The sequence below is a fragment of the Polistes dominula genome, unplaced genomic scaffold, assembly GCF_049000335.1.
Source record: "Polistes dominula isolate Pdom_NZ unplaced genomic scaffold, Pdom_raw_medaka contig_23, whole genome shotgun sequence".
Classification (NCBI taxonomy): domain Eukaryota; kingdom Metazoa; phylum Arthropoda; class Insecta; order Hymenoptera; family Vespidae; genus Polistes; species Polistes dominula.
The window spans coordinates 406,493-419,340 of NW_028300963.1; the positions used below are offsets into that span (position 1 = coordinate 406,493).

The 12,848-nt window shown below is 34.6% G+C and overlaps 1 protein-coding gene across 5 annotated transcripts in view; it reads left to right on the plus strand.

Annotated features, from left to right (window-relative positions):
* The window catches only part of LOC107069716 (pseudouridylate synthase RPUSD2), an 86,690-nt gene that overhangs the window by 53,558 nt on the left and 20,284 nt on the right, over window positions 1-12,848 (plus strand). For all 5 annotated transcript variants that reach the window (XM_015327245.2, XM_015327246.2, XM_089172759.1 and 2 more), the window contains exons 3-4: window positions 5,409-5,513; window positions 9,518-9,605. In XM_015327245.2, the coding sequence (XP_015182731.1) occupies window positions 5,409-5,513; window positions 9,518-9,605 (193 nt within the window). The remainder of the gene's footprint in view (window positions 1-5,408; window positions 5,514-9,517; window positions 9,606-12,848) is intronic.

Here is a 12,848-nt window from a genome sequence, read left to right on the forward strand (position 1 = left end):
CTGGATACTGGACACAATTTCCAACAACCAGAATCGTTTGAACATTTCATTTGAAAATATCATAAAATAGAATTTATCCAATGAGTTTTCTCTATTAAATTGCGACGATTATTTCTTGTTTTTTTTTAATCGACAACCAACCACAGGTAGAGAGAGAAAGAGAATAAACGTGTAGAGCAACCAACCCTCACTCACACTAGTCAGTCAGAGTAAGAGAGAGAGAGAGAGAGAGAGAAATTCCTCTCTGATTGCTTATTCTAGGTGATGACAATGATGCGCGAGAGGAAAACCGCATTGCTGCTGCTGCTGCTGCTGCTGCTGCTGGTTGACGCGTTTTGCTCTTTCACGCGTGGCTCGTTTCTGGCATTTAATTACAAAAGAAGTTTTGCCTCGTTGAACGAGGATGATGATGGCACGAAGGGATACGAAAAAGGGTGGAAAAGAGAAAGAAAGAAAGAAAGAATATGAAGAATCGTTTGGATGAGTAGTAGTAGTCGGCTTGGCCCATTAGGAAATGAGGTATTCCGTGTTCCTAACGAAACAAGACGACAACGTACCGAAATGTTGACGTTTCGTATTTTCTTTTTTTTTTTTTTTTGGTTTTTTTTTCTTTTTTTTTTCTCTTTTACACTCGTTTATACTCTCCCTTTCTTAGTGTCCCTTTTTCTTCTTTTTTTTCTGTTTTTATTTTTTAGTTTTGGTTTTTTTCTTTCTCACACTCGTTTGTTCATACTCTCCCTTACACTCTTTCATACTCTCCCTTTCCTCGTGTCCCTTTTTCTTTTTTCTTTTTATTTTGGTGCTTTTTCTTCTTCTTCTTCTTCTTCTTCTTCTTCTTCTCTCATTTCAAGCATATAAGAATACATTTTCCTCTTTTCTGTGTGCTAAAGGATCGTCGTGTCCTACGCTCGTTTTACTGCAAATTACTTGGAATTCCGATACGGATGGATGATGAAGTCTGACATGAAAAATGACCGAAACGTACACTACTACTACTACTACTACTACTACTACGACTATTACTATTACTATTACTACTACTTTCTTCTCTTTCTCTTTTCCCTGCTTTCTTTTTCTTGTTTTGTTTTAAGTTAGTAAGGTTTTAATCCTTTGAGTATACATTTTGTTTGAAAATGACTTTGAAATATTATTAATAATATAAAAATTACACACATTAATATACTTTGAAATAAATCATAGAATGAACTAAAGTTAAATCTCATTTGAGTTTCAATGACGTATCAGTACGTCATGTAAATCTTTGCTCAAACAAATGTATGACGTATTGATACGTCAAATGTTACCAAAGGGTGTTAACATTCGTTTTCATTTAACTTTGATCAGATTTAATTACAAAAGATATTTTTATAATCAACAAATGAAATAATATATGAAACTCATCGAATTAATTAATAATTAAAAATAATAATAATATTATAATAATTTTCTAATATTACAATTAAATTAATAATTAATAATTATTAAAATTTATATTATAATTTTTTGTTATATGTTGTAGATTATTTTATTTGTCAATAATATATCGATTAATGTTACATTTAAGTGACTTATAAAAAATATATATATATATATATATATTCCTCGACGGGATGAAAATTTTGCAAATTAATTCTGCTCCATTAACACATCGTTTACCGTATCCGTTATTTTCGGGCCAACGGAGCGTAGTATTTTTCGCCATCTTATTATTGGCGGGAATCTCTTCACGTTGTTATTTCTCTCTAAAAGTTACACAGTTTTTTTTCTTTCCTTTTTTTTCTTTTTTTTTTTTTAATTCTTATCGTAGAACTTTTAAAACGAAAAGTAACGTGAAAAGTGAACGATCATGCTAAAACTACGACGAAAATATCATCTGTGTGCCATTAACTGTAAACGGTTTTTCTTTTTTTCCTTGTTTTCTTTTATAGCAGGATGAACAAGAAGAGAGTTAATTTTTTTTTTTTTTTTGTACGACGAAAGATGATTAATGATATTATTTTTAATCAAAATTAAATGAGATAAACTCTCATTTATTTTTAAACTACAATTACTTGATTTTGTTTGTTTTTTTCAATGAAAAATGAGTATAGTGAAGTAGTTCTAGTTAGGTTGAACGGAAAGTATTATTCGCATAAAACGATCCATGTACTTTTATATGTCACAGTTTGGATTAAAAATTATTGTAATAATTTAGTATTATTATTTTTTTTTTTTTTTTACGAATTGTTTCAGTCATTTCAACCAGAATATATATTCCAGTTTAGTAGGAGAAGTTTAAGATCAAGAAGATAAATCACATTCACTTTTGATCAAGAGTTTATTCGGTTAAAAGCTTTAAAGGATGTTACATCATTTTTATTTTTTTTATTTTTTTTTCTTCTTCTTCTATTCCTCTTCCTTTTTTTTCTTCCTAACCCTTTTACCTTTTATTCCCTTTTTTTTCTTTCTTCATTCTTATTTTATTTTCCAAACACATAGTGAAACACTTGTCCTTTGAGTTTCAACAGAAAACTTCTTAACGAGGTTATATCGTTTCAAATCCTTTTGAGAAAATTACTTTCAATCTTTCAATTCTTTCAAAAAAAAAAAAAAATAACCAATTAATGGAGAATACAATTAATGGAAAAAAAAAAACCGATGTGTGCAGATCACACACGGTAGAAGTTGAAACCTTCAAAGAAAACCAAATTTCGAGACGTGAATAGATCGAAACAATTGAATTGTAATACAGTGTCATCTATTAAAAAAAACCTTACAAAACCTAGATAACCTTTAAATACAAATCTTTAAATTAGTAATAAAAAATAATTAAAAAAAAAAAAAAAAATCGCGATAAAAATGGTGCTATGTGCTAAGTTGGAAAAAATCACGTGAAATATAATAAATTTTTATTAAGATAAGTTGAGTAGTTTCGGAATTATTAGTGGACAATCATATTGTGACACTGAAATTTTATATATAGAATTTTTTATTAATTAATTAATTATTTTTGTTTCATCGGTTTCACGTTCTTCCGTTTCACAATTTTCATATCACCCTGATTCTAAAGAAGTTTTCACTTCAAAAAGATGATTAATCGTTTTTTTTTTTCTTTTTCTTTTTTTATAGCGCACGGAGAGTGAAAATTTTTCACGTGCATTTTCGCGTACTCGTGCGTGCTTAGAGAAATTTTCATGTAAAATGAAAACTATAGTGATGTGATATGATGTTCGAGAACTACGACAACGACGACGATGATGATAATAATCGATCTGATTGAACGCAGTAGTTTCCAGCTGAAACGATGACAATTATTGTCCAAACGCGTTCACCGACCATTTATCATAGGCTAGGAACGTGTCGAAGGTACGAATGAAACGTCGTTAATCTCGCGTGGACAATGCCGTAGATATCGGTGCTCTCAATTTTTGCGTCATTTTATGCTTTTGCAAAAAATATGAATAAAAAAAAAAGAGAGAGAGAGAGAGAGAGATAGAGAGAGAAAAAGAAAAAATAAGAAGTATTTTATAAAGAAACGTACTCGTTTATTGTTCATAATAAACGATGACACTTTAGGAATACTTCATTGATCTATCTAAGGAAACAATAAATTCAATTATTATTTACTATAGTTGATTTAAAATTATATTATACATAATATAAAATAAAAATATGTAGAAGTACAAATATAAAAATAAAACTATATAACAAAATTTAGAACTATATACAAAAAAAATGATTAAAATGTACTACACGGAGGGTTAAAACAGAAAACGATAAATTAAATAATTATTTAGCATAATTAATTTATAATCATATATAATATACATATATATATATATTTATAATATAATATAATAAAAATTATAATACATCAAAATACGAATGTGAGTAACTATATAAAAAAAATTATTAAAAGGTAGTACACAGAGGGTTAAATAAAAATAGAGCAATCAAACAAACAAAGGGAACAACCCTACCTATTATCTTCTGGTGCTAAAATAAAATAACACTATTCATATTTTTTAAGTGTCCGACCCTTTAAAGGTTTTGCTCGTATATCTAAAAATAAGCAAATAAAAAAGAACAAAAAAAGAATAAGAAAAAAATGTGGAATAGCAGGACAACAAAAGGACTCCCTCTCTCTCTCTCTCTCTCTCTCTCTCTCTCCCTCTCTCTCTCTCTCTTTCCTTTCTATTTCTTTCATTCTTTGAGGAATACAATGGGGGTATTGATTTTGGAAGGAACGTGTGTTCCTCTTGGTGGTCGAAGAAGGGTTTGTCGGTTGGTTTCTTCTCTCTCTCTCTCTCTCTCTCTCTCTCTCTCTCTTACAGACCCACACACCTACTCACTCATTCATTGGGGATAGTAGTGAAGTTCGTAGGTCGAAGGGCTAAGTCGCGTTTCTTGCTCTTTTCATGGTGTACGGCATTTCTTGACGAGCCGGGGCTCGTTTGGTTATGGGGGGTAGGATATACTGGTAGAAGGTAGAGAGTTGGAGCGTAGGGTGGAAAGAGAGAGCACCGCAATGCAGGCAAGGGCGTTGTCAGGGGCGACCCTAGCGACCGTGAGGCCTCATTCGCACCGAACACCACCACTAACAACACTCTGAAATCGCAGTCGAAGAAATAATTGTCGGAGGAGGAACGAACGAACGAACGAACGAACAAACGAACCCTAACGTACGAAACCTACGAACAGAATTGTTCCTCGTGAATGCCACATCAACTTCGATCGACTGTTCATTTCGTTAACTTTCTACACACGCTTTTAAATATATTATTATTATTATTATTATTATTATTATTATTATTACTATTATTATTATATTTCTTCCTGTCTGTCTATTTGTCTGTCTGTCTGTCTGTCTATCCATTTCATAATTGGATCTCTCTCCGAAATCTAATCTTTATTAGGATGAGATAGATTAAGTTTGGTAAAGGTGCTTGAAGATTATATTTGTTTTCAAATAAAAATCAAGTTAATAAAACGTTGAACATCCATCGTTTTTATTTTTAGTTTACGTTGTGGTATTAAACTTTGTTATATAAAAAATTCTTTATTTAAATGTTGTCATGTTGTATTTAAATCAACGCATTATAGGCTCATCAATAATTTATATCGTTCAATAAAACTTGTCGACGGGTACCCGACGACAACGACAACGACAACGACAACGACAACGACACTGTAATGTAAAAATAAACATTTTATTAACACCTGGTTGAACTCTCCTGGCAAACCTTGCCAATTCGATCGTTCCTGACGTTCGGCCAATTGTGACGAAGTCATTATATTAGGAAAAAAATCATATGTATATATACTGTCGATAATTTATAGCAATGATCATCCCTTGTAACAATTTGATGTAATGATATAAAGAAACACATATTAACATTATATTTATACAGTAATATTTATTATTACAGATCGATTTGAAGCCCCTTCGCGAACCAACGATACCACTGCCCGCATCAAAGGTTACAGAAAAAAGAAAAGCCGAGGAAGCCGATGCTAGCAAGGATTTGAAAAAGGTGAATATCACTGATATTTGATTGGCAAGAAAGTAATTTCGGTTTTCTAATATGAAATTAACCGTAAACTAACAGTTGTAAACAAAATTACACGGAATTTGTTTCTATAGCAACCTAAAAGTGTCAACTACCAAAACCCCTCAAAAGAACAAAATTCTAACATTAACAAAAGAATAACGAAACAAACATAACGCTAATTATTGGTGCAAGTTAAAATTACTTTCTTGCCAGCCCAATATAATTCTAATTCTAATTGAAAGATTAAGGATTATTATTGGATTGTTTGGAAAGTTCGTGCCGATTTTAATGGAAGATTGAAATGCAACTCATTTAAGTTTTTTGTTTTTGTTATATATTTATTAAATAATAAATATAACTATATATGGATATATTAATAATTATATAAATATATTTGGTTGGCAACTAAGTAATTGCGGATTTTTCAATGAAAATGATTGGTGAAATCAGCAATTATTATAATAATAAATATAATAAAATGATAACTTCAAAATTGCGTGCTTCCAGAACTTTTCAGGTTTTTTTTTTTTTAGCAAAAGAACTTTAATTCCATTTATCAAAAATCGGCACGAACTTTCCGGACAACCCAATAATATAAACCCCTTATCCTTTCTTTTTGAACTTCCAATTACAATTGTTTCTTCCATTACCACCTCCCCCCCCCCCCAAAAAAAAATAATAAATAAAATAGAAAGAAAAAAAACAAGTAGAAAAATTAGACTAATCGGATTGGTGTAAAATCAAGTCTATGATATCATCGTGTATAATAGCGTGAAAGACGTTCCTCTTGCGTAATAGCCTTAATGCTCGCATACCGTGCGAGACACGAGGCTTTTGTAATGGGGTAACGGGCTAGTGCCGAGCGCCAAAGCTTTCAGTATAACGTCACTCGCGCTAGGCAAACACAAATCGTAGTCTACACGACATAGCCCAGATCTCTGTGTATACACACACACACACACACCTACACACATTGTTGGAATATAACACTACGACACGACAACGACGACGACGACGACGACGACGACGACGACGACGACCATTCCAATAGATCTCTCTAACAAAAACATACCTAATACGTTTAGCCCACATATTGGAACTGGACTATACTAAAAGTTCATCAATAACAAATATCATTCAATTGATTTCAACTTTCTCTATTTATTTAACTATCTATCTATCCATCTATTTGTTTATTGAACGATTATACACTCTGCTGAATTCTAAAAACTTAAACGTGAGTTTAAAATCATTGTTAATATTTTTTCAAATAATTGGATCATGATATATTATAAGTTTGTCATTAATAATAAAAAAAATGACTAAATTGATTTCATCTTTCTTTCTTCATGTATCTATCAATCTGTCTGTTGAACGATTATACTGAAGGATTCTAAAAACTCAAACACATGATTTATACATTGTCAAATCTTTTTTTGAAAATGTACACTAATAGAAACTTGTCGTTAATAATAAAAATTCACTTGAAATGATTCGATATTTCTTCTTTTTTATTCATTCTATTTGATAGTTTCAAATAGACGAATTTGTCCTAGAATAAAAGCGTACCTATTTTGGAGTCAGGAGTACTCGTGATGCCAGGAACGGCATCACACAGAACGGTAGTAGCACGTGGATAGACGATAAAACGTACGTAACAGGTTTGGAATGGATCGTACTGTACAAAGAGAGAGAGAAAGAGAAAGAGAGAGAAAACTAAACGTGTATTTTGGTCGCTCTCGTCGATATTTGACGTACGTGGCAAGCAGCAGCAGCAGCAGCAGCAACGACGAGCTTTTGCTCTCGACAACGGTACCACGAGATGCCCGTCCTCATTAATCTGCGCCGCTGTCGTCATTAACGAAATAAACGCCCGGCAAGAAACGTTCACGCCCCTCCTCCACCTCCTCCTCCTACCCGTTTATGTAGTGTTCTATACTACCAGTACAGCAGTTACATGTTCAACCTTTGAAATACGATTTACGTGTCCGTTATTAATGATACTGATGCTTTTTAATTTTATTTCAAAAAATTAAAATTTAAGAAAGAGAGAGAGAGAGAGAGAGAAAGAGGGTCGATTTTGTCGATGGATTTGTCCAAACTAATCCATCCGCGTTTTCTTCCTTTTGAGTCTTTTATCTCTTTTTAAAACAAGATTTAATTAAGTATTCTCAAACCTTAAACTAACTCTTTTCTCTTTCTCTCTCGTTAATATCCTTTTTTTTTTTCTTTTCATTTTCCTTAGTTCCAACGAAGTCGAGTACTAATTTGTAGACCAACCACCACCGACATTTACGTTCTTTTTTTTTATTTTTTTTTTTTTATTTCTTAAACGTAACCGGGAGAAGTTTCAACCAGCTCGGCTGTTAACTCGAGATCCCCGTCGAAATTAATTGCTTAGGGTACTTGTTAAAGTCTTGAGGATGGTACCGCTCGGTAAGGAGGACCCCGTTACGCTTCTCTCTCTCTCTCTCTCTCTTTCCTTTTACCTGTCTGTTAATCGTTTGAAAGACGGGTTTGTGTAAAAGAAAACTACAGATGAACTTGGGTGCCACTCTCTTAAATCCATCTTTATTTTTTCACGAAAATTTCTAAAAGACTATGATAAAGTAATTAAAAAAAAAAAAATAAAAGAAGTCAAAGATATGATTGGATGCTTGAATTTTCATTTTTCATCTTTCCTACTTTGATTTAAAACAATTGCACATCTCAAAAGTATTTCATCTTACTCTTACAGTTAAAGTTGACCAACTCAATCATTGATAATATTTGGTTGCACAGCAACAGGCATTGGTTGCAGCACAGTAGCAGTGGTAGACAACTTCTACAAGCTTCTGTGTTAGCCCTTATATCAAATCCACTTTTAGAGTTAAATTTGTAAGTTCGTAAGATGAGCTATGAGATGATACCTAGTTGACTCTCTCTCTCTCTCTCTCTTTCTTTGGGTCTTTGGAATGCGATTCCAAGTGCTCGAACGTTCTCGAGACGAATTTACAACACACCTCTGGAATCCTCTTATTCCCAAAGTGGGTACTAATATAACGCACGGTAAGAAGATATCAGCTACAGAAGTTACAGACACACACACATACACACAAACACATCAATAACAGCAACAGCGTCGTGGGCACGTGCAGGACGAGGAAAGCAAAAGCCCTCGTCTCGAAGCTGTGATAGCGTCGAGACAGGGTATAGGAGGAGCTTGGTGTCAGATGTGCACAAGAGAGAGAAAGAGAAAGATAGTAGAGAGGAGAAAAGGGAAAAGGGAGAGATATCGTTCGAGGGTGGAGGTCGAAAAGGGAGGGAACTTTCATGGCCGGTCGATACAGCCAAAACTCCGACGAATCACCGAATGCCGCGAAGACGATTTCTTCTTCCTATACCAAAATCAAATCCAATATGGGATAGGTTACTTCATCTTTTCTTGTTTATCCATCTTGTCTCGATTTAAACTTGTCCTAAAGGGTGATACTGAATACTACCCCTTTTGTATACCCCCGTGTATATCCTCACTTGCAAACGGATATTTTAACTATCTATGACAAATATTTGAGAGATAAACAATTTCACACCCATTTTCACCCCTCCTCTAGTAACCATTTACTACCCTCGCTAACGCAAATATATTTCTCACGAGATATATAAATTCGTCGCGTCGTTTGATTTCTAATTGAATTTGTAAAGAGGATAGGTTTAACAATTTTGTTGTTAATCGAATATAGACAGTTGAAATCAAAAAATCTGCTTTAAATGTTGAAAAGAAAAATTCCGATGATTTTATCCTCTTCCACTTTTCCTTTCCACATTTCCTCTAACCTTCACGAGATTTATCTGGAATGAAAATCGTAACGATTTTATTATTTTACCTTTCTTTCCCCGTTCATTTATTTGACTTCTCTCGCATATATGTACATATGTGCATATACACATATATGCGCACACATACACGTGACTATCTATCAATCGTGAACTTTTCTCTGTTTCAGGCGAAATTGGAAACGAAAGCATTGAAAGCGAAGAGGCCAGGATTCACCGACGAACGTTACAATGAGACCAGCTATTACGTGGAAAACGGTCAGTATCACTTATCACGTTATAGTCTAACTATATCTATATATATATATAGATAGATTAATCCTCTTCTTTGAAAGATCTTTGCTAAAGCTACCCAACCCCCACTTTTGGTAATAATAATAGATCTTTGAATTGTGATCGGTATAATCGGAATGTATCTCTACCATTGTATCATGATCTTTCGATTACGTGCTCGTTGGTTAAACACCCATAAACGATAATCTGTCGTCGATTATCATCATGCAAGAACAGTCTACTACATATATACACATACATACATACATACATACATACATACATACATACATATATAAACCGTATGCTACGCTACCCCCCGTAAACGTTCATTTTCCGAGATTAAAAGCCAACACAACGGCGAAGACCCGATCGAAACCTATCGAAAGCCTTACGAGAGATCGAGAAACAAACGTTCCAAGAGGGTAGATAGAAGAGGGTGGGTTGAATGAATATATGCATACCAACATAAATACGCGTACAGCATACTACAGGTACATATCATCCCATATCCTCATCGGTGTTTCCAACCTCTTGGGATAGAATTATCGACGTTTCTCCTGGAGAGAGAGAGAGAGAGAGAGAGAGAGAGAGAGAGAGAGAGAGGATCGTTGCTCGATAGTTAGACTCCACGTTTCTCTCGCTCTGATGCTCATTATTGCGAGTTAAAGTTGCATCCACGATAACAGGATGGGTTGCTAACAGGTGCGGAAACAGAGAAAGAGCTAGACAGTGAATGCAGATGCGCAAGACTACTACTATTACTATTACTATGAGAATGTGAATGAGTGTAGGTGGAATTATGAGTGTATATGAGTTAGTCAGTGAGTGAGTGAGTTAGTGAGTAAGTGAGTGGGAAAGAGAAGACTGGGAAAAGAGTAAAGGAAGACGGATTGAACAGAAGGGTAGTATCGATCGAATATTTAGACTGTTGGATGGCATATCGACAACCGATATCTGCTCTACATTCGAATAATAGACTCGCACGGCTGACGACGCGCTGCCTGGGCATCCTCCAGACACTTCTTCTCTTCGACGAAACAAAGACCTATTAATGCCACTCGAAAGATACACCCTCACTCACCTATTGCCCACTTGCACCTTTCCTAACTTTGCTGTTCCTCAGTTGCTGCTACTGCTGCTACTGTTACAGTTACTGTTGGTGTTGGTACTGGTGCTGCTGATGTTTCTGTTGTTTATTTATACTCATTGTTTCTTTCTTCTTATTTTTTGCTATGGTTTGGTCAGTGAATAATAATCTATGTTTCTCTATCTTTATCTTTTATCAGTACGTCCTTTAGCGCTCCTTTTAGCAATCCTTGCAAGGCTAAAGCAAGCTTTAGGAGGTAACCTAACATTCCTGGAAGGTTTCGTGAGCCTCGACGATGTACGATCGGCTTCCCGAGGGCAATGTGTATATCTATTTATCTATCTATCTATCTATCTACCTATCTATCTATCTGTATCTATCTGTATCTTTGTATATATATATACTATGAAACGGATGGTGGAACCTCTACGTGATTTAAATCTAGATTCGATCCTATCTCGAACGAACAAGTCGAGCGTACGTTATCGAGCCGTGAAATCCCTCGTCTTGGTAATTCGGGCTCTCCTTTTCATCTACCTAGGCATATCGCTTCGTCTTCTTTTCTGACTTCTTCGAGTAAGAGTAAGAGGAGGGAGGAAGGGAGAGATCCTAGTGTGGTGTTGTGCTCGAGGCTATGGATAGGGAAAATCACGAAGCTTTCTCACGAAGAGTAGAAAAGTGAACAGAACAGGGAAGGGAAGGGAAGGGAAGGGAAGGGAAGAGGCGCGAGGAGGTTCATGTTGATGGCAGCCATGTTGTATTCTTATTACTACCGAAGGGCTGCCAGCACGTTCTTTCATTCGGCGAAGGCTATCGTGGTACTCGTAGCCAAGAATTCTTTTTCTCCCTCGGGAGATCGAACTGTCCTGGTAAAAAGAGGAAAAAGAACAAGAAATAGAAACCCCTCCCCCTCTCCTTTCAACCCAACCACCCACCCCATCTTTCTCTTTCTCTCTTTCTTTCCTCTATTACCTTTATACTCAAAAGAAAGCTATATCATCTGGTCCCCGTTAATATCACAGGAAACTTCCTTTCTTGCCGTCGTTTCGCGTTCCCTTGCCTGACCAAGATCCTTTTCCTCTTTATGTAATATCGAGACACCGACAAAGCACGCCAAACGTTTCTTGTTTCTTTTTTTTTCGCCCTAACCCCCTCCTACTCGTTTTATCCGTTTCCATCGACTTTTATTCGATCGTTTTGTGTGTTATATATTTCTTTATCTTTATTTTTCAAGTTCTTTGTAACAAATATATATCCTCAAAGATGACAACGATCCTTTTGACGATGACGACGACTCTATGCATCTGTTCATATTTTAAAAGATGATAATAATAGAAAAGAGAGAGAGAGAGAGAGAGATTATGATAGTTTTGTTTCTTTTTCAATTAGCGACTGCAAAAAAACTGTACGATCTCAAATCTGTTTGAAAAATGACGTTTTGCACAATTAATTTTGATTTATATATATATTCCTTTTGATTTAATTTAACTTATACAATGTTTATAACGCGTTTAAATTAAATTCATTATTTATTATTTATTATATAAATTTGATTTCATTTCAAAGATATCAATCCCTTTCGTTATCAACGAACCCGTAGAAACGAACCACTCGTAATAAAAAGGGGAAAATCGTAAGAACGAAAATATTTATAGAAACGTAACGAAAAGGGCTTTTAAATAAACGACCATGCTTTTGATTTCTTTTTTTTGGAGGGAGGGAGGGGGGATTTCGTTTATAATAACGATGTTAATAATAATCAGTTACACACAAAGAAGACAGAGAAAGAAGGAAAAGGGGTTTCTTCGCAAACAAGAGAATAGATAAATGCTGTGTTTCCCTAACCTTAACAAAAAACAAAAAAACCATATGAGAAAAAAAAATAGAATGGAAAATATGGGACGCGTATGTGTGGTTGGTCACCGTGTTGTGTATCAATACAAGAGAGAACCAAGAGAATCCTCCCAAAGCTGATGCTACACTAGCAACACACAGCTTTTGTCCATGTTCCCTGGCGATCAGCGTACTGATTTAATAAAAGCCCCCTTTGTTTTCTTCCTCCTATCGGTAAAGAGAAAGAGTGAGAGAGAAAACAACTGGGAAGGGATTTAAGCGTAGTCTTCTCTCTTCGTTTTTCT